The sequence below is a fragment of the Phaethon aethereus genome (assembly GCF_964289735.1).
Source record: "Phaethon aethereus genome assembly, chromosome: 17".
Classification (NCBI taxonomy): domain Eukaryota; kingdom Metazoa; phylum Chordata; class Aves; order Phaethontiformes; family Phaethontidae; genus Phaethon; species Phaethon aethereus.
In genome coordinates, this window is record NC_138593.1 from 10,738,119 (window position 1) to 10,758,447 (window position 20,329).

General features: G+C 40.4%; 1 protein-coding gene across 1 annotated transcript in view; it reads left to right on the forward strand.

Annotated features, from left to right (window-relative positions):
* Positions 1 to 20,329, forward strand: part of CABIN1 (calcineurin binding protein 1) — a gene marked incomplete at both ends in the record, with an annotated part of 120,477 nt that overhangs the window by 71,878 nt on the left and 28,270 nt on the right. Inside the window, 4 exons of the mRNA XM_082007744.1 lie at positions 13,969 to 14,132; positions 16,127 to 16,223; positions 17,446 to 18,087; positions 18,543 to 18,617. Coding sequence (XP_081863870.1) covers positions 13,969 to 14,132; positions 16,127 to 16,223; positions 17,446 to 18,087; positions 18,543 to 18,617 — 978 coding nt within the window. The remainder of the gene's footprint in view (positions 1 to 13,968; positions 14,133 to 16,126; positions 16,224 to 17,445; positions 18,088 to 18,542; positions 18,618 to 20,329) is intronic.

Sequence of the window (20,329 nt, forward strand, 5' to 3'; positions counted from 1 at the left end):
CATGCTTATGGCTTAAAGGTATTTAGTTGTGCAGATCTTTTATATAACCTAATTTCCAATCTAGTGAACGTCCAGTCCTTGGGCTATTAACTTTAAACATTTTACGATGTATTTAATTCCAGGTACAACAACTACTTAATTTGCATAAATAAATGACAATACATAGGAGAAAACTCCAGTGCAATAGAGGAGATAGGAGCTTTGCTGTTAACAGTGACTAAATGAGCAGATGAAAAAGGGCAGGTCAAAAAGAAGCCTATTTGCATGAATACATAGAAAGTAAGTATTCATTTTAGTTCTGTATTTAAAACATAAATCTGTGTTACGCAGTCAAAAGATTAAAGGTTAATGGATTTTTGAAGTGGTGGTGCCAAAACTGCATTATTAATAAGTATACGATGGGTTATTGCCTTTGGTAGCAAAATGTAAAGAGGTGATGAAGACACGGGTTGTTTTAAAGACGGGTAGTGCCCATAGTGAAGTCTTAGCTTTAAAACAAAAAAGCTGACTCTTACAGTTTAAGTGGAGAGATAGACACAGAGTATTGCTGATTAATGTAATTTTATAAAACATAAATAGGTGAGTTACTTTTTAGCTTTTTTCAAGATGCTGTTAAGCATACGTGTATTTATGTAAAATATGCAAATAAGTAGGAAGGGGAAAGGTGTATGGAGCATTCAGTGTGAGAAGCCTAGAAGTGATGTATTAAGAAAAGAGGAACATGAGGAAGTTAAAAGATGGGTAAAAAGTGGCTAAAATGATGGGAGAGAAAGATAATCTTAGCAAGTGACTTCTGCGTAGCATGTAGGGACTGTCGCAGTTGTGGAGCAGGGTATTAAACCTGAGGTGTTAGTAAACAAGATAGATTTTGAGCACTTCAGAATAATCCTAGCAGTCGGGAGAGGAAAAAAAATGAAACAAAACAAACCCCTGCAATGCTGAGGAAGGTAAGGAGGAAGTCAAAGCAATTGCCCTGCTTGCAAAAGTGAGCAAAAGGAACAAGTAAAGATAGAATGTTTAAACTTCCGTGATGAAGGTAATCAGGAGCAGAGCCCGGATGAGCGGCTGGGAAAAGAAGATAAGTTTAGCTGTGCTAAGCTCAGATTGAGAAAGATGAATCAGGCAGTTTGTGAGGCAGGATTAGCTGGACTGAGGTTGGCAGCGGGCTGGCACACATTCATAGGTCCCTTAATATAGGATTGACTGAATTGTCAGAAGTATCGAAAGGGAAGTATGGGGCGAGAGGACAAGGGTAGACCCTTGTTGTCTCCTTCAAACAGTTTGAGAAAGGGAGCGGGATGTAATGAAAGAGAAGGCAAAGGACCAAGTGAAAACAGCGTGCCCCCAGCACCCCGGGTGCCGCAGGAGCTGGAGGGCAGTTAAAAAGCCTAGGCATGGGGGAGGGGACGATCTGGCAGCATAAATACAAGGAAATGGTGTGAGAGGGGTTGTCCTGCCGTTGGGGAGAGGTCTTTCGGTGGCGCGAAGGGGAGCTGGAGTGCAGCACGCTGCGGCGGCCAACACCCGCGGGCGGCCATGGCCGCGGCCGCCGGCGGGGGAGGCGGCCCGTGGCAGGAGGCCTCTGCCTCCCTCCGCCGCTCGCAGCATCCAGGCAGGCTGCGCCGGCTCAGCACCGCGGGGAGAGGAGGGAACCGGCCACGCTTCAGGAAAATAGGTCACGAGTGGGCCTCCGGTGACGAGGAGGTGAAGGGCGATGAGGCGGCACCTGCGGGGTTAAACTGGGTCAGGGAGTATTTTGGGAGGGTTTGGCGGACAGGTGGGAGCAGATAACTGTTTTTTATTAATGCTTGCAAACCGACAGGAGCAGCTGTTTGCTCACTTGCCTAAGTGGGATGGCTGCGCGCCAGGCTCGGCGGTAATTGGGACCAACATCCTATGTCAAACAAGACCGTCCTCCGGCAGGAGCGCGAGCGAACAGCTCCAGCCCTGCCCGCCGCCCCCCGCTGCAAAGAAAGAGGAAAAAAGAAAAAAAAAAAAAAATTAAGTAAATAGCCGCGGCGGCAGGAAATCTAAGGTACGCCGTTCCCAGAGGTCGGGCGCGCTCCGGTGCGAGAGGAAGCGTGAGCCGGCGGCGCGGGGGGGGCGCGGGGCGGCGCGGGGGCGGGCGCGCTCCGGCTGCGCGGGCCGCCGGGGAGCTCCGGCTGCGCGAGCCCGCCGCCTCGGTGATGGTGAGTGCGGGGGGCGGCCCCGCGGCCGTGGGAAGCGGCCGCCCCGCGCGGGGCGGGCGGCGGAGGCCGGGGGGAAACTTCCTCCCCGCACAGCCAACTCCGCGGGGAGGCCGGGGCCGGCGGCGGGCAGGAGGGAACCGCTCCGGGGCTGCCTGTGGCAGCCAGGGCGCTGGGCTGCGGGGCGATGGCCGGGGGGAGCCGGGCGCTGTGGCCGGGGCAGGCGGGGGGGCGGCGCGGGGCCCTCCCGGGCGCTCCGGTAGGGCCAGATGCGGTGTTGCAGTAAGTTTGCTTTCTCTCTGCCACCAGGAGCACAAATAGCTGCCGGCGCCCCTAAACTGGAGGGCCTTTCTCGCTGTAGCGTTGTCTTTGCCCCTTGCCTTTCGGCTTGCCCGCGGGTGTTCCCGTTACCGGCGGCCGCCGCGGGGAATCCCTTCCCCGGGGCTGGGCGGGCTCCGTGCGCCCGCAGGGCTCCCCCACAGCGCAGGCAGGCAGGAGATGTGCTGTGATGACATTTGCCGTCGTGGTTGGGAAATGCTTATTTCATTAGTTCCGTTCGCCTTCGGTTAGAGGCTGTAACAGATCTGCTTTGCTGCACGGAGGAAAATCCTGAGAGCAATGGGAAACGGAGGAGTTGAGAGGAGTTTGGAAGGGGGGACAAAAGGGTGAGGGATTTTTGTTTTCTTCTGTCTGCATTGTATGGGATTTCTTGGTCTCCTTCCTTCACCCTCTTAGTGGGATGAATTATTTAGCACCCTCGTTTTCAATTCAGCCCTAAAGCTCGCAAGGGGAGGCTTTCATGTCTAGAAGAAAAAAGAGACTGTAGGTCTGTAAAAATCATGTCTGGCAGAGAGGAACCCAGCTGTGATCTCTGGTGTGCACTCTGCTGTTCTGCCTATGACAGTCAGGCTCACACTGGAGATTCCCCTTCTTAACGGTGACCTAACAGAAAAGCCTGTTGTTCAGTATCTGTTTTGCATGAGCTACTATGCTGTGGCTGTCGCTGCTTCATTCAGCTAAAGAGAGAGAGAGCGAGCATAAGAGGATTCCAATTCAATTAGCAGTTTGTTAAAACCAATCAGCTTTGTCTGGTCACATGTTTATAATTTCAGAATGTATGTCTTAATTGCAGTAAATTCTGGTGTTGTGCATAAAGCAACTGCCACATGCTGTTTGTGGCATTGGCTGTGGCAGCTTCATATTTCTGTTTTTTTAATTTACTGTAGCATGTGTTTATTTGTGCAACGGCAGATTTTTGTGTGTGCTGTGGGTATTTTGCGTGAAGCAGATCTAGGAGATCTAGGAATTAAAACATATGCTGTGGAGGTTTTTATTACCCAGGAAGCTGCAGGATGTTTCTTTTTTTATTGGAGCATGTTCAGGTTGACATCTTGAATATCCAGATACTGTTCTGGTTGTTTTCAATAATAGGACTTTTGTGTGTTTTCAGCATCTTTATCAGAGTCTGAAATACTCTAAATGTTGAGGCCTCACTCGTTCCTCCTCCTCTTCAATAATTACTCTGCTTGTTCTCAAACAAATAATTCCCATTTTGCAATATCCCTGAAATCAAACACCAGCAGACTGTATCCTGTCTTCTGCCTAGCTAACTGAGTCACTGCCATGCCTTGTGCCAGATTAAGCTGTTGTAGTACTGCTGCTAGTTGAATATTGAAGATCCCCTGTGTATACTGTGATTTACATTACTATAAATAGGGTAATTGAATTATAGCTTCTCTGCAATGTCTTGTTCCTCTGGTGTTATCAAAGATCAGTCAACTTTAGTTGGGATGCTAGGCAGGCTGCTGCCTAAATGTTTACTTGAATTAGACGTTTCTACTGACACTTATAATTAGATAAAGAACTACTTTTGTTTGTTTTTAAACCCTGTATTGCTGAAGAAGCTCTGGGAGTGTCTGAAAGCAAGACACACATCCAACCCCCAAAATAAAAGAAAAAGGTAAAATACTTGAATAAAAGGGTTAAAATTTTCTTTTCTGTTGCATGGATTGCTGTATCAGAGGAGAAAAGATACTCTGAGGTTAGCTGTGGGGTGCATAACAGTAAGAGATTTTTTTGCCTTTTATAGCAGTCAGGGCTCATTCGGGGCCTCCACTTGCTGGACAGAGAAGGGAAGTGTTCTATGGATGCTGCTGTAGTGGGGGAGAAGGGATAATGAAATAAGTTACCTGTCAGCTCCTAATAGTTTAATTTGAGAATCTTAATTGGTGAGGATGAAATGTGCAAATTCACATAGAGCTTTAGTTTTTTGAGAGGGGTATGTCTTCTCCAAGGCTTGCCTCTTTTTTACCACTGCATATGTGGTTTTTTTTTTCCTGGTTCGTAACCACTAATATGGGATATTTGTTTCTTATTACCTACTTTAAATAAGCTGCTTCCTTCCACTCAGCTTCAGCTGACAAACAGTTTGAAATCCAGGATGTGTGCTTCTGTCATTCCTAAGCCAGTGACAGAACTGTGACCTTCAAATATGAACTAAGTCATGTATTTGCAAACACGTATCTTTATAAAACTGTCGTTAAAAAAAAGGAATAGGGAACCCTAGTCCGATCTTACAGGGTTCTGATTTGAGATTAAAAGACTTTTCTGCTAGCTCCTGCTGTCATCTTACCTCTGTCAGAACACCAGAACAGTTTAAATTTTTGTTCAGTTCAGCTCTCCTTTGCTTTTGTTCTTTTCAACATTGATGAAAGATGCAAGTATTTCTCTGTGCTTTCAGATTGTGTGTGCATACAGCAATACCAGCCAGTGATGGGAAGTGCCATTCTTGTTGCTTTCCAAGAGGCTTTTAGAATTTGATGGCTAATAGTGAACAGTTGAGTATAATTTTTTTTAGTACCATTCCTGCTATGTATGGCATTTTATATTTTCTCCTCGTTGGTAGTATTTGTTTATATTCATGCTATTAAAAATATTGACAGTTCTTCATTGCATTCTGATATGCATCTCTCTTAGTTTTTGTAAATAACTTCATAGCCTATTCAGTGAAATTTATTATCTTTTTCCATAATCTTAATTTGTTCCTAAATAAGCTGCAAAACCCCCTACCTATGTGTATTTTGAAGACTGTGGCTCAAAAGCTGCTAAATGTGAGTCTGAGGTCATAACAACTCGTAACAAAAATTTGATGAAACATTGCCAGTACCCAATCAGAGGTAGTCGTTACAACTACATTTATATGTCATCTCCTAATGACAACATGGCTCTTTCCTGACCAAGTTGCGGTATGTACAGTACACAAATCTGTTTGGTTTTCTGTAGCATCACCTCAAGCCTACTTAAGTTTTCGTACTTACCAGGTCAGTCAAGAGAAGGTATGCCCAACAGGTTGCTGAGGAAAAATGTACTCTCCTGAAAAGTCCTTACGTAGTCCCTCAAAGTTAAATGACATGGCTGCGTGATCACACGCAGTGCTCTGAGATGAGAGAAACTCATGTGTCTGAAGGATGCACCCTAGCCAAAAGGTATTGTAAGGAGAATGTTTCTAGGTAATTTTATATGAAGATGAAATTTTATCTGAAGATCAAATTAAGCTGAAGGCTCTTCTCTAGTAGTTTTAAAGATTATCACTTGATTGTATTCTGTGAGCTACCACGTGATACTTCTTTAGAGGGTTTTCTTTTCAAAAACTGTCATGGATACTATTAGCAGGTGTTCTCTGGACCTTCTGATTTATGTTCCTTCAGGCTCAAAAATCCTTTCAGCAGGTTCTCCCAATTCCATGTATTCTAGTGACTTGGTGCTGATAAGAAAGAACGCTGAGTGCTTGATCAGTGTTGATTTCTGAAATAATAGCATTTTCTTCCGCACTACTGATCTAACCTGAGACCCTATAGCTTTTGGTATTTTCTGAGATTTTGAGTCTAACTTGGTGATACATTTGTAAAACATACAGGTAGATGATGTTACTTTTTCTAAGCATTGCATGAATATGTGGAAATATTTTGCAAACGCTGTGGTTTTATAGTTTCTCATTCTGATATTCTAGTGTGTGTTATGCAGAAGAGAGTCTAAAAGCTGAAAGACACTCTGTGCTGTCAGTGCAGGGATGCTGGATGTCAGCTGTGGGGCAGGAGTGGGCAGTTAAGCATTTTGCTTAAAAGTAAGGGATGTAGGATTGAAGAGCAAAATGCCAATTTTTGTTGGCATAGCAATTTGCATATTTTGGTAAAAGAACTTTTTAGCACTCTGACAGCCTAGTTTAAAATACTCAAAATCAGTTGAGTCTCTTGTTATTAAAAGGATAATCACTTACATGACTATATACTTGAGTAATCAGAAAGTTACATCTAGAACTTGAATATTCAAGTAGGTGAAAATGTGTTTCTTCAAATCCTATGAAATCCTTCAAGTCTACCAAAATAGTAAAAGGTGGCATCCTGTACTAAGAGACCCTTACTGCAGTGATTCAGCATGAAGAATCTCCAAACAACTCATAATTCTACATTAACAATGTGCTGAATCTCAATAATTACCATACCTCTTAATGTTACAAAGTTCTTGTCCTCCTTTTCTTTCCAGTATCATGTATACTGTACTAGATGATGGAGGTGAATCAGTGTAAGCTGTTTGGAGAGAGACCACTTTAGGTACCCATAAGGCAAGTAGGTAAGACTTAGCATTTTTCTTTTGCTGCACTCACCCACGCAACTTGAAAATTAGCTGATGTTCTTGTGAAAAATCTGTCGTCTTTTCCTTGTAGCAGCTGCCTTGCCCTTGGCCCATTTGGACATTCCACAGATTGTATCCTTCTGCACATCTTTTTGAACATCTGTCTTATGTTTAACTTCTCCATTTAAGCGTTGTCCTGTTGTTCCCAGAGGAGTGGAAAGGCTACCTTTTGGAGAGTGAGACATCTGAGACTTATCTTCAGACTTTAACTCTTCTTTCCCTGCATTAGCTTGCTGGGTATTTCTAATATCTCTTCTTTGTACCTAGGCTTTGATATGCAGTACTACTCTTGCATTCATTTAAGGTAGGAGCATTGCCAGAATAACATTAGTAATATGCTGTGCTGTGTTCTCTATTTTTTTGGTGTTATCAGATGTAGGCAAAAATGATAGTTGATAGTTCTGTTCTGAAGCAATTTTTTATTTTCTTAAAATTAGGCTGAGGTAACCCTCCCTCTGCCAGATAGAATCTAATACCAGATATTGAAGTAACAAAGGCAGAATCAGAAATCCCAATGTGGATGAGCAGATACGTTTCTCGGTGTTTTCTTTTGAATAGGTAGAAGTGCCTGACTAGATCTCCAGATGACTTCTGCTCTTCTGCATCCCTTTGGCAAGCCTCTTTGTCTCCTCTTTAAACCCTGGTTTGGCTGCAGGACACAGCGAACAAAATTTACTGCTGATAATTAACTCCTTCCCTAACCAGTCCCTTTTTTCTCTCTTTCCTAAAATACATCTGGTAAGAGGGAGCGACTATGGAGCAAAGACAATAATTGTACATAAATAATTTGTCCAGAAGTCTTTTTATCAGTAACTGACCTTCTAGCTTGAGGAGTTGTCCTGCTGTCCAAAAGAGAACTTTTTTTTAAACGTTGGCAACGGGGCGGGGGGGGGGGGGGGGGAATCTGTGTTCCACAGCTGTATCTTCCAATCCACCTTTGCTTTAGCACCCTGGATTTGCTGAGTAGAGAAATGCAGGGCCAGACAAGAGGGTATCTAAGGATTGTTTCTTGGTCTACTCTGGGGAAGGATACTCCACCAGGGCTGTTGACGTTAACCTGGAAAAGTAGTGGGGGGAGCAGTCGTCATTTTCCTTGGGATAATGCATTATGCTCACTCCTCCTGTGTTTCCTGGATTTTCAAGTGGGTGATGTCTGCCTGAGGCACACTGTTGCAGAGCTCCAGAGGGAGTGCAGCTGTGTCATTGCTTGAACAGGATTGCACCTTCAAAACAGGTTTTAAGAGAACAGCCTGTTGCTCCTTCTTGCTTTCTTCTGTCTTTCTTTCCATTGCAGCTAGGGAGTAGAATGGATTCTTCAGTTCCTTTTTTTATAGTATAGTTAGCCATTTCCCTTTAAAAAGAGACTGACTTTTTGTTGACATCGTTGTGAAATCACATGGTACATGGGAACCATCTGAGTAAAAACTCCTCAAGCCTCCTGAGGGAGTGAACAAAAACCTCTAGGTTCTGCCTGGCAAACGGCCAAACCCAATGTTTTGCAAAGGCTATCTGTAGACCTCAGTTTTTGTTTCACTAATTCCACCTAAACTTGTAACTCGTCATCTTAACAAGGCATTTCTGGTTTTATATAATTGCTTATGCAGCAAGGAAATTGCTCCCTTTCCCTGCCTTGTGTGTCTGTGTCCCTGACTCATTCTCACATGTAATAGTCTCTCCAAGTGGGTATGGCCTGGGTGTTCTTTTCATAGGGTTAAAGGAAATTTAATGTCAAATCAACTGTAAAATGATTGTTCTGGAAATGGAAAAATCTGAAATTTAAGACTCTGAAAATATGTTGTATCTTCCTATGTATATTCAACAAGAGGAGAAAATTGTCCATTATGTTTCTTTATCAGCATATGATGATTGGAGCATGTGGAGCATTTTCATTTGTCAATATTTTTCATGCTGCTCTCTTGCTAATATAATGCTGCAGAGTTCCACAGTTCTTCCAGAAAGCATATATGCTGTTTATTTACTTCCAAGTGTGTGTGTATTTAAAAAAGAAGGAAAAAAAAAGAAACAGACAGTATTTACCTTGTAGACCAGGAATTGTAATCCTGCTTGGTTCTGACTTTATTAAAAGGAAGTTGCTGCAGTTTTGCCTTATTTCTGTTTCCTTTTCCAGATTGATAAAATGTCATTTAGTATCATACTATATTGTATATTGTTACTGTACTATGTGAACAAGACTTAACAGTAGACAACAAAACTGCTGCTTAAATACTCTGTAAAAGCTTGTAAGATTTTTCTGAAATTGGCAAAGTCACTCACAGAAAGCAGGGGCTGCTTTTTTTTTCCTTGATGACACAAGTCACTGCAGCTAATAATTTTAATATTCTGAATATAGCTGCTTTCATTTCTCCATACTTTTTGTACCCACTCGCATTCCTGTTCGCAGAGGTGGAATGGTTCCAGCTACATACTGAATAGTAGTGTGGATGAAATGAGGAACTGAGGAAGAAAAATAATAGAATTGTCTGTAGAAAAGAAGAAAAGCCAAAGTGACAGAGTAAGATAATAAGAGTTGTGGGAGCATGTCAAGATTGAATGAGAAAAGGTGATTTAGTAATTTGCTAAATAGGAGAGGGGGCAGTGGTTTTAATGGTTATGCTTGGAACTAGCAGGAAGTCGTGAGTCAAGCAAACACACGCTTACCAACTTGAACACTGAAGAGAGTGATGCTTACAGAGAGGAGTAGGGATATTCAAGGGTCTGTGCTGTACTTTTTTAGCTGAAAAGAGTGACGTTTCAAATCCTGTGAGTTGAAACTGTTCAGCTTGAACCATATTCCTTTCCTTTTCAGGCCCCCATTGCAAGATCTTATGATGAGCTAAGTAACTGTGAAGAGAGGACGCAAGTAAAGCTAGTAGTACTTCAGTATGTTGTGCTTAACGCTGTATTAAAACAGAGGCTTTAAAAAAGAAAAATGTTTAGGAAAGTGTGAACTTTCCAGGGATTATGCAATTGTGCTTAGTTCAACTTCTGATTTTTAAAGTATCATGTCGGTTGTTGCATTATTAATCGGTGGCTTCCCTGCACAACTTTATTAGTTGGTTTGTTAGTTTTGTCATATTTTATAACGATCTTAAAATAATATTTTAAATTAGACTTGTTTTTACTAAAGGCTCTTCTTAGTAGGATGTTACTGAGACTGGCAAATGGAGTGTTTGTTTTTGCTTTGGTCACTTGAAGGCAGCAGTGGAATTGAGTTTGTATGTGGTGCAACTTGCACTTCTGGGATCCCTTGGAAGAAAAAAAAAAGAGAGAATTGAGTCATAAGTAATTGGAGTTTTTTATTTGTAGCAGTAGGTTTTCTTGATCTGTTTGCTTGTTATACGTGAATCAGATTATCCGAAGTATGACTAGCATTTCTCCATTTTGTTAAGAAGAGAAACCATGGAGCATTGATAAAGTTTGATCCCTGCGTAGAAAATGGCTTACTCTGAAACTCTGCAGTGTCAGCAGCAGCCATCCCCAGAGAAGTTTGTGTTTTGTTGAGAACTGTCAGCCTTTCCTCCTCAGAGAGGCATTCCTAAGCCCCAGGGAATCCCCTCCTGTAAAGTTCTGGAGTAAGCAGTGTGGAGGAATAATAAGCACTTCCTTCCTTTCTATTTTCAGTGACTGAACTAGAAAGTATCCACTGTTGCTGTAGCTCCTGCTCACAAAACCCTGTGCAGCATGGTCTTCTTCTCTTCAACCTCTTCCCTGAGTCTTCAATTTTTCTGCAAGGGGAAGTCTTGCAGCAAGTTTCAAAATGGAAAAAAAAATTAAAGTGTCACCAGGAATATGGTATACTGACTTCATTATTCAGTTCAGTATTAAGTTATCTGCAGATTTTTTTTTTTTTTTTCTGAAAGCACGCATCGGGCTTGCTTCCCCCACCCACAGCTCTTACAGAGTGTTTGTTTAGCCAGGAAGGCATGGAAAGCAGTTTGATGTTTTGGATCTTGAAAGGCATTTTGGAATTGTTGGAAACGTCTTGCTCCTTCCTGTAGTTTCATGTAAACAGCTTCGCTGGCTGTTGCAGAAGGGAGGAGAACCTTTCAGCTGTGGGAATGGTGGCCAGCAAACAAGTGGTGTGTTGGACATAAAATCCTTTCGGTGGCCAGAGCCATTTTGTCAAGTGGCCTGAGTGGGTGATCAGTAACAAACCTTTGAAAGAACTGCAAATGTTTGTCACAAGGATCTGCACTCCTGTGTATGTACTTTCAAGGGAGGTACTTTGCTAACAAATCTGAATTTAAAAAATTATTTGAAAACTTTAGTTTTAGTCAAACTGAATAATGTTTTCCAGTCTCCTCCCCAGCTATTTCCTTACAAGATTTGCATTTGTATCTTTCTTAAATTATGTTTGAAAAGCTGAATGCTAGGCTATTTTTTTAAAAAGGTTGCAGTATATGATCTGAATTCAAAAGTATTCTTCCTGAAGGTTATTGATATTTAGGAAGGAAAAATTCATGCCTGCTGGGCTTAGTTAAACTGCTCTTTGGGAGAGGTTTGAATGAGACTGTTTCTTGTCTGACTCAAATTGCAACCTTAAAAAGAATTCAACATCGCTCATGAAATACATTCTGATATTCACTTTAACATCAATGTTTTGCATATTGCTTAATAAAATCACAGTGGGTGGAATGAAGATTGCTCTGATGATGGCAGGTTTCTTTCTGCTTTTGGCTTGAGACTGCATGCGAAACAGGCAGGTATGTAACACAGGACAGTAATCTTATTTACGGCTGTTTTGCATTTGTAAAACTGCAAGTCAACACATGAAAAGTTACTGACTTCCATTTTAAAACAAGACCTTTTGTAATTGAAATGATAAAGTAAACTTAAACACCTCTAATGTGAGTTTTAATTTAAGCTTTTCCAGTGTGCCCTGTTGTATAAAGACAGAAGAGCAGCATTCCCCAAAATACATGCTTTGTTTCTATCAGATGGACTTTGTCGCTTTCATGGCTTTGTACCTAAAATTAGCATATTCTGTAATTGCACATGGGTTTACTGCATTATTGTAATTTCTGGAGTAGTATTAAAATGTATACACGGGGTATGTGAGGAAGGGGAGCTGCAAAATGGTTGTCAGCTGATTCCAGATACGGTATCCGAAAGCTTCCTCCAAGTGATCTGCCTAATTCAAATGAAGGATGAGACAATGCTGAAAAAGACCAGGAACCTACACATTGGCTGTCTTCCATTCCTACAGTATGCATCGAAGCTGACCATAAATTGTCTTGTATAGTTAAATCGGTGAAGTAGGTTGTTGCAATGTGGTGCCATTATGAGGCGTTCAGTTCTTTTAGGATTTGGCAGAAACCCAGTTTACATACGTGCAGAGAAGCAAAAAATACCAGCTCCAGAATGTGTCTAGTTCATCTGTAGCCTGAAAGGAAAGCCAGTGTATAGTTTGGGGGAAGAAAAAGCTTCTCTATTTAAATACAGTATGTGCTGTTTTGTGGAACTGTTACCTACAAGATCTGTATGTGCTTGAAAGCTACTGAGCTGCACGAGCAGATAAGATCTTTGCCACTGAGCCGCAGAAGGTACGTGTGGATGTTGGTAGTTGGGGATAGGAGGAAGTGACGGTTGTGCTTCGGCGGTCAGTCATGGTACGATGTTAGGTACTTTCTGGAAGAGGGAGGCTACAGAAAAAAAGTTTGAAAGAAAGCTTCAGGGAACAAAGAGAAAAAATGGCTTTTTCTGTGATCACTAGGGAGTAAGAGTAGAGAGCATGAGGAAAAGCAAGAGTAAGAAAATTTGGCAGAACAGTCTGTGCATTATATCTAGTTGAAGTCATTGTTTCCTATTTAAAAACACTGATACTCACGTGTTTTCTTTTTTCCCAAGTGCCTATACATCCTATGGAGTAGAACTGCAGATTCTCTGAAGACATGTAGGGGGAGGGTCTGTTGCAGCCAAGCCAGTTACGTATCTTTTGTGGTCAGATGTTTATGATTGCAGTAATAATTTTGTTTGCTTTCACTTTGCATTATGTCCTGAAGAATTTTGCTCACACTGAAAGTAAAGCTAAAAATATCAAAGCAAGACCTGTAAGTAAGGATAAAAGAGTAAATGTTTGTATATCCTGCTCTCTGAACAGATTTGGAAAGCAAAATGCATTTTCAGTCAGGTACTCTTATCAATGAGGCTATTCTTTATTGCATTGTCACAAAATGGTATACGTGACCAGAGGATTTTCATCTTAAAGACCTGGTACAGGCGAAGTTTCAGAACTGAATAAAGCATGAGGGAAGGGTTTGCACTGATGTAATGGCAGTTTTTGTGAATGATCACAATATAAGTTACATACTAACATGGAAGCATAGTAGTATTTGCATTGTATTTTTTCAAATATGGTTGACTGGTGTGTTGACAGCATCCGTGTTAAACATCTGGGGAAAAAATCTCCTTTGACTTATTAGATATTGCAAAATCCAAGCTGACTAACCATAATTAAATTATATTTTTCTATCAGTCTCCCTAAAGATTCCTGTGTGCCAGAAATTTAATTAGAAGGCTCAAGATGTATGCACAAGTATTTGAATCTGCCACTGGAAAATGGATACTGCTGAGGAATCTGATTCTTCCTATCAGATTTGTTAGTGCCATGGTGAACACTGATGATACCAAGGCAGTAACCAAGTTCCCAAGACATTTAGTTACAGATTATTTGAAGATAGAAACACTCTGTGGCTGCACAAGAGTAGCAGTTTTCAGGCCAGGAAAACTTAAATAATTCCTTGGGTTTTATGTTAGTTGAGCTTTGGCTTAGGAAGGTGTGTTCACAGACATTTAAGAAAAATGCACAATATAATTTAGGCTTTGCTTTCCTTTTTCTGGGAATAGTTCAGAAGCATATTTAGAAGGTGCGCTGTGACTTCTGCAAGCCTCCCTCTTTTGTTGCTGGCAGGAATTGGTTGACTTTAGACAGGGATATCTGGATTTAAAGGACCGCAGCATTTGTCTGTCCATTATTCTACTGACCCTTAGTGAAGTTCACCATGCTGTGGAATCCAACTTGTATTTTAAGGTTTCTGTCCTTTTTGGTTGGATCCCTCTTTAGAGGTTTCTTCTTTTCCTTTCTCTGCAGGGAATCTGGCGCATCCCCGTTGATGAGATCGACCGCCCAGGAAGTTTTGCGTCTCATATGAACCGCTCTATTGTCTTACTGCTAAATGTACTGTCACAACTAAAGGATTACAACACCTTGCTGAAAGTCTCATCTATGCTACAGAGGACGCCTGATCAGGGAAAGTATGATATATTTATTTTAAGATGCTACTTTGTAAAGCTTTGAATATGTTTTGTTCACTGTGTAACTATTTTATTTAAAGACATTCTTAGTTCAGGAAAAAAAGTCTTTTGACAGTTTTCCTCCAGAATATAGTGGAATGATGATTTATTTTTCTCAGGATTACGATTCCATAATAGAGTCTAGAATTTCACTGCATTTCTCTTGAAACTCAGAGCAGCATACAGCTTTCTTAACAGACTTGCAGAGGCTTTCTGTCATGTGGAGGGATTCACTGGTGGAACACAGCATCATGGCTTCTGCACCTCTCTGCTGGCCTCTTGCGTAAGAGCGATGTCCAGTGAGGGAGGTCACAACCTGCATTCCTGTAATCCTTGACTGAACAATGGTTATGTGCCTGTTGGCAGCTGATGCTATTTAAAAAGCTTATCCTATTCAGGGGTGATCTAATTTTAATTGCATTAACCTTATTTAAGAAAAAAGAAGCTATTTAACACGAGCTATATACAGATTCATATTAATGGGAAGACCAAAATAAACATCTAGGAAAACACTGAAGCAGTCGAGGTAAAATTCTAGTAGCTTGCCAAGTGGGAAATGTTGAAATTAGTCTCTGGAAAATGCTTGAGAAATTGGACTGAATGATTGATGGCGATAAGTTGGAGGCATTGAATGTTTCTTCATGTGTTTTTGAGTGTGAGTGCATGTGAATTTGCATAGATCGTCGTATATCTGGGAATATGTCACCACATGTTCAGCAAACTTGAAGCCAAAAATACTTTGACTTTTAGCATATCAGAAGCACTGGACCATAGAAGGTTTAAATTCTGTCCTAAGCAAGCCCACAGTTGTACTAAAAATATTATGTTATTTATAAGTCTAGACTGAATTTAACAAACAAGTAATTTGACATGTTAGATCAGCCAGTGCCAGCCATGGTGAACTGCAATCATTACAGGAACTTATAAATGCAAATATTCTGGGTGTGTCTGGTATATGCCTGTAACAACCCTATTTTTAAAACTAGGGGTATTTTAGCTGAACTTTAGTTATTATTGAACTAATGAGGAGTCAGGTTTTTGTGTCTTTTCTCTGAAGAGCAAACCATAAAATTACCAATTTAGTACTGTAGAGAGAAAATATGTTTATTAATAATGTTGGCTTTTTGACTGAAATACTACCCGTCAAAATTATTTACTTAATTTTTAGCCCTCATTAAAACCAGCCAATCCTGAACTAGAAATTCAGTTTTCCATTAAACTCAATTAGGTGGGATTGATGGCTGGAAATGTTCTTGAAAGTGGACTAAAGCATTGTGTCAGAATACACAAATTACAATGCTCTAGTAAATTAAGCTATAGAGTGAATAAGTTTTACACATGATATTATTCTTTTTGTAATACTAAGAAGAGAAAGGTATTAGCACACTGGTGTTTTAGCTCTTGAAAAAATGAGGATCAAAGGCAACTGATACAAGCAACGAGAAAGGATTTGCTGTCCTTAATCTCACATGCATGTTTTATCCAGAACATAAAAATCACCTGACAGTTCAACATCGCTTTGTGTGACTAACATGCTTTTTCAAGAAAAGGTTTGAATAAAAAGCTGGTATTTGAGGGGCACAGAAGTCTTGATATGAGAACTCTAATTCTGGTTGTCTGTTTTGCTCTGGGGTTTGGTGTGGGGGGGGATGTTGCATTTTTTTATTTCCCCCCTTCCTTCTATAGATAGCGCTATCTTTTGCTTCATGCATGTAATTTTTGATGATTGTGGGGAGGGGAGAGGTAGGGGGAAACACAGGTAGTCTTATATTTCAATATGCAACTGTGTTACAGTTTTGTTTGCTTTCTTTGAGATTGTTTTAAAATTGCTGTGTTGGGGTTTTTTTTTTTGTTGGTTTGTTTTCATTGTTGTTTTTTTAATGTCCTGGTTCTTGCTTTTAAAGTCCTATCAGCTTTTGGCAGTTACCTTAAATTGTTATCTTACTGTGGCACAGGAAGTACTTGCGTGATGCAGATCGTCAAGTTCTGGCCCAACAAGCCTTTGTGCTTACAGTGAAAGTGTTGGAGGACACTCTCAACGATCTGACGCAGGTAAGGCAGCAGTGCGTTTAATGGTCGTTGTTTTAGTAATTTTTCTAGGTTCAGAGTGCTCATTCTTTAGATCTCCTGAGACTGAGGGGCTGCATTATTACCACTTATTTCTAATACCTTTTGTTTATATGCAACTATGCAGGAAACTGTCTTCCAGCATTGTTGTTTTTCGTTTTTGAAATCCAGTAACAAATACAGTTCTTGAGAATGTCTTGCTGTAAGTTTGGTTTGACTGCCCCTTAAGTTTCAAATGATGGTAGTTGAATGGAGTGCAAGAACAGCTACATTTTCAGGTGGGGTCTATTGGAAATTTCCTTTTAAAATGAACTAAAATCCCTTTTTCAAAACAAAACCAGACAAACAGATATTACATGCCTGGCCATTTTTAACTGCTAGTCCTTGACAGCACCACACCTGCTATTACATTTAATTGTAATTTAGATTTAATTTTGAAATATCATTTAGAGACTAATCAGTGTCTAGGTTAAGATAACTGGAAATTTTTGAAGTTTATTTGGTAAACACATTCAAGGAAGAACTTGTTCCTAAGGGTTTTCCAAGTTAACACAGCATAAGTTTAAAAAATTGAATTAAAACATCCTTAAGAACACTGGAACTCTGTATGAAATAGTTTGTTCATAAATCCGGATGGAAGAATTGTATCATTAGCAATTTCTGAAAGAAGAGATGACGTACTGAGGCTTTCTACCTTTGGACCATCACCAAAGTAAAGGTACAAAAATGAAAATACTGTAGCAGAATTTAGCATACATGATCTACTTACAAGAAGAAAGTTATGTAAGAGCAACCAAAGGGAAGATTCTTAAATTTGAGGTTGGTCTGCAGCTGCCAAAAGAAACAGGTTCACTTTGGATTTCAATGCATTAGAAGGAAATATTGTGCTATTAAAATCTTGGGATTTCATTTAGTTGGATCCCATAGTATAGACTGAAGTAGAGGTGGGGGGGGAAGCATTGCAGCTTTGGTTCAGCCTGTTGATTTCTCTGTGGTGTTTTCATTGTTTATAATACTTTAGTTGTAAGACTTGTGGCTTGGGTTAATTAATACTCAGGAAAAAATGAGAATGAACATGAAATAAATCCATTTTCTTCAGCAGAGGCAGTAATGTAAAGATACTCATTGTCAATATTCATGGTAGTCATAGCTGTGCTCAAATGCTTTCTGATTTCTCTGTTAGAGAAGAATGACTTCTTTTATTAAGGTTTCAGAAGATCAGAGTTCCAAGTCTTCTAACCTTGCTTCAGGAAGGATGACAACAGACGTCTCTAATAAAACTAGTGCTGAAGAGGGGAAAGATGTCCTTCCCAAAAAGCCAGTTTTATCAGATGGAGTAGTACATAGTACTGAAAATGGAGTAAAGGAAGTGACCCAGGGACAAATTCCCAATGCTATGGACATACTGGAACAAGAGGACAAGAATGACAAAGAGATTAAAGACCTCTCTAGGCCTGGTTCAGTTGAGCCTATGGATCTTGATGGGTATTCCAATGACCCTGAAAAAATTGATTCTTCATATAAACGCAGCGAGCCGGACCGTCTTCAGTCTGGCAGGAACTCAAAGGAGAGAACTCCAGAGAGCCGGACTCCAGAACTTTCTTTGGAGGAGCTAAGTATCAGCTCAAAACATCAGCAGCAGGCAGGTAAAGGAATAGTTCAAGCAGTACCTACAGAAGAACCTGTCCAGAGATCAAGCAGGAAGAGGAAATTACTTGAGGATGTGGAGTCTGGGAAAACACTTCTACTCGATGCTTATCGGGTATGGCAGCAAGGTCAGAAAGTTATGGCCTATGACCTGGGTAAAATTGAGAAGATCATGTCTGAAACATACATGCTGATTAAACAGGTAAAGTATTTTATCATTAATTGTAATTTCTTTATGTGACCTCAGACTTGATTATAGAACAATAATAACTGACAAACCAAGCAGTATAAAATTGGCACTATATCTGTTCAAAAGTTGGGGAGATAAATATGTCTCAAAGAACCACTCTTTTGACAAAACCACTACTGGTGGCAGGGAAAGTAGGACCCTCCATGTTTTGGAACTAAATTTCTGAAAGCAGTTAAAAGCTGTAATACCAATTATGCGGTGTTTGTTCATGCTAAATTTTAGTTTGAATTGAGAGAGTTGTGTATCTTTGAATGTATATTCCTGAATAACTTATCACTTGTTCTCCTGTAGAAGTGCTGCTTCTGCCCTTTACTCCCATGCTCTACATCCCCATTTCATCTGAATTTAATTAGATTTATAGATGAGCTAAGTAATTACAACTTCATTAGTTGTGATTCTGTGTTTAGGTGGATGAAGAAGCAGCACTTGAACAGGCAGTCAAGTTTTGCCAGGTGCATATGGGAGCATCAGCACAGAAACAGGTAAGCTCTGTGAAGTCCCAGGCTGTCTGTAATACGCTTTTATTACTTAGCCTGTACAATGCTGAATGTTTGGAGCAATTAGAAATATCCACTTGTATTGTTGTCATCTAAGGTAAGTGGGGCCACATTAGTGTAGGGAGCTCATCCTTTTTGTTAGGGTCATTGCTACTGTTTATGTCAGGCTTGCAGGACAGTTTGTGAGCCCAGAGGCTTTTGGGGAAACCCCAAAGAATCTGCAAATTGAAATATTTATGGCACACTACCATTTTCTTAACGTCCACATCATTCCTCAGCATTTCATGGATGGTAATTACTTCTCTCTGATCCCTAAGGGCTAACAGCTCATCAGTGATTCACTTGCTAACATTGCACTCTGCTCTAGAGGTACCGAATATCTTTTCTCTCAACTTGCATAGTTGAGAATCTGTTTTTAACTCTTATTATATTACTCAGTCTGTTCTTCAGCTTGTAGTTTCTGGGTTTATCCAGCAAATTATTGTAGAGCTTTAAAGGGATGGTTATTTATCAGTTCTTAATGTGAAATCAAAGCTAAGGAGAAAACTGGATGAATGACATGTTTAGTGGTCATTCATTTTGCCAGCAAACCATCAGCTGAAAGCCCCAAAGTATTTTCTAGTTTTGTACTTTATGTAATTTTTGCTGTCAGCTCACAATGAAGCACTTACTCAGCATATTTTGACTAGAAGATAAAATATGCTTTGAAGAAAAATATATGCTCCTAGGTAATAGTCTGTGTTTTAATAGTGTTTGGGGCTTTGTGCATGTTTTATTCTATGAAAGCATAGTCTATGTTATTGATTGCAAGCTCTCAAAAAGTAATTAGAATAGTTTTTGTCTAAAACTATTTGAAAAAAATCTGTTGGAGAGCAACTTAGAAGCCTTCTGTTGTCTTTGAGTGTTTCACAAGTAGTGGTTTGTATTGTGCTGAAGTGTGTAAAACAGGAAGCATCTCTTAAGGTTTCCTGCACAAGAAGGAAAATTCACAAGATAACTATGTGAATATGTTGGATCGTGTTCAGTACTGATTTAAAGTAGAGCTCTTTCAGAAACGTCTTGGAAAAAAAACCTGTTTTATGAGCTGCAGAAATTTATTTTGGTTTTCTGCAGTTTGTCTCTTCTGTCTCTCAAATATCTCTTCTGTTATTCCTTCTTCCCATCATCTCCTGTAACTTCATCTTTCTGTCTTGTGCCTTACCCAGTGGAAGTGTACAAGGAGAAGAATGTGTTATGACTAGTCTAGAGATACCCACACACCATGTTCCAACTTGCCAGTTACCAGAAAAAAAGAAAATATGGTTGCAGGGAGGGGGAAAATTGCCTGCTTCTCCATCATGTGATTCTTTCCCTTTTGCCTAGGCCCTAATTTTCATAAAAACGGAAGGACAGTAAAAGTCTTTCAGAATTTCTCTTCATCCTCCCAATTTGGATGAGGCTTTTCTTCTGTAAAATACACCTATCTCTGCTTTGGAAAAACATGAGCTTTTGTGGAGGTACATCTCTGAGGTTAGCAAGTGGAATACTGTCTTAATGTGAAATGGATTTGAATACCAATCTCACTTGTTTTTCAAAATAAGTGCATTTCTTAAACCTTCAGGTAATTCTTCTAGTGTCTGAAGCAAATCCAGTATCTATCACCAGAACACTGCCTCTGTCCTTTAGATCTTTTCAACCTAACCTCAAATAATGCACGT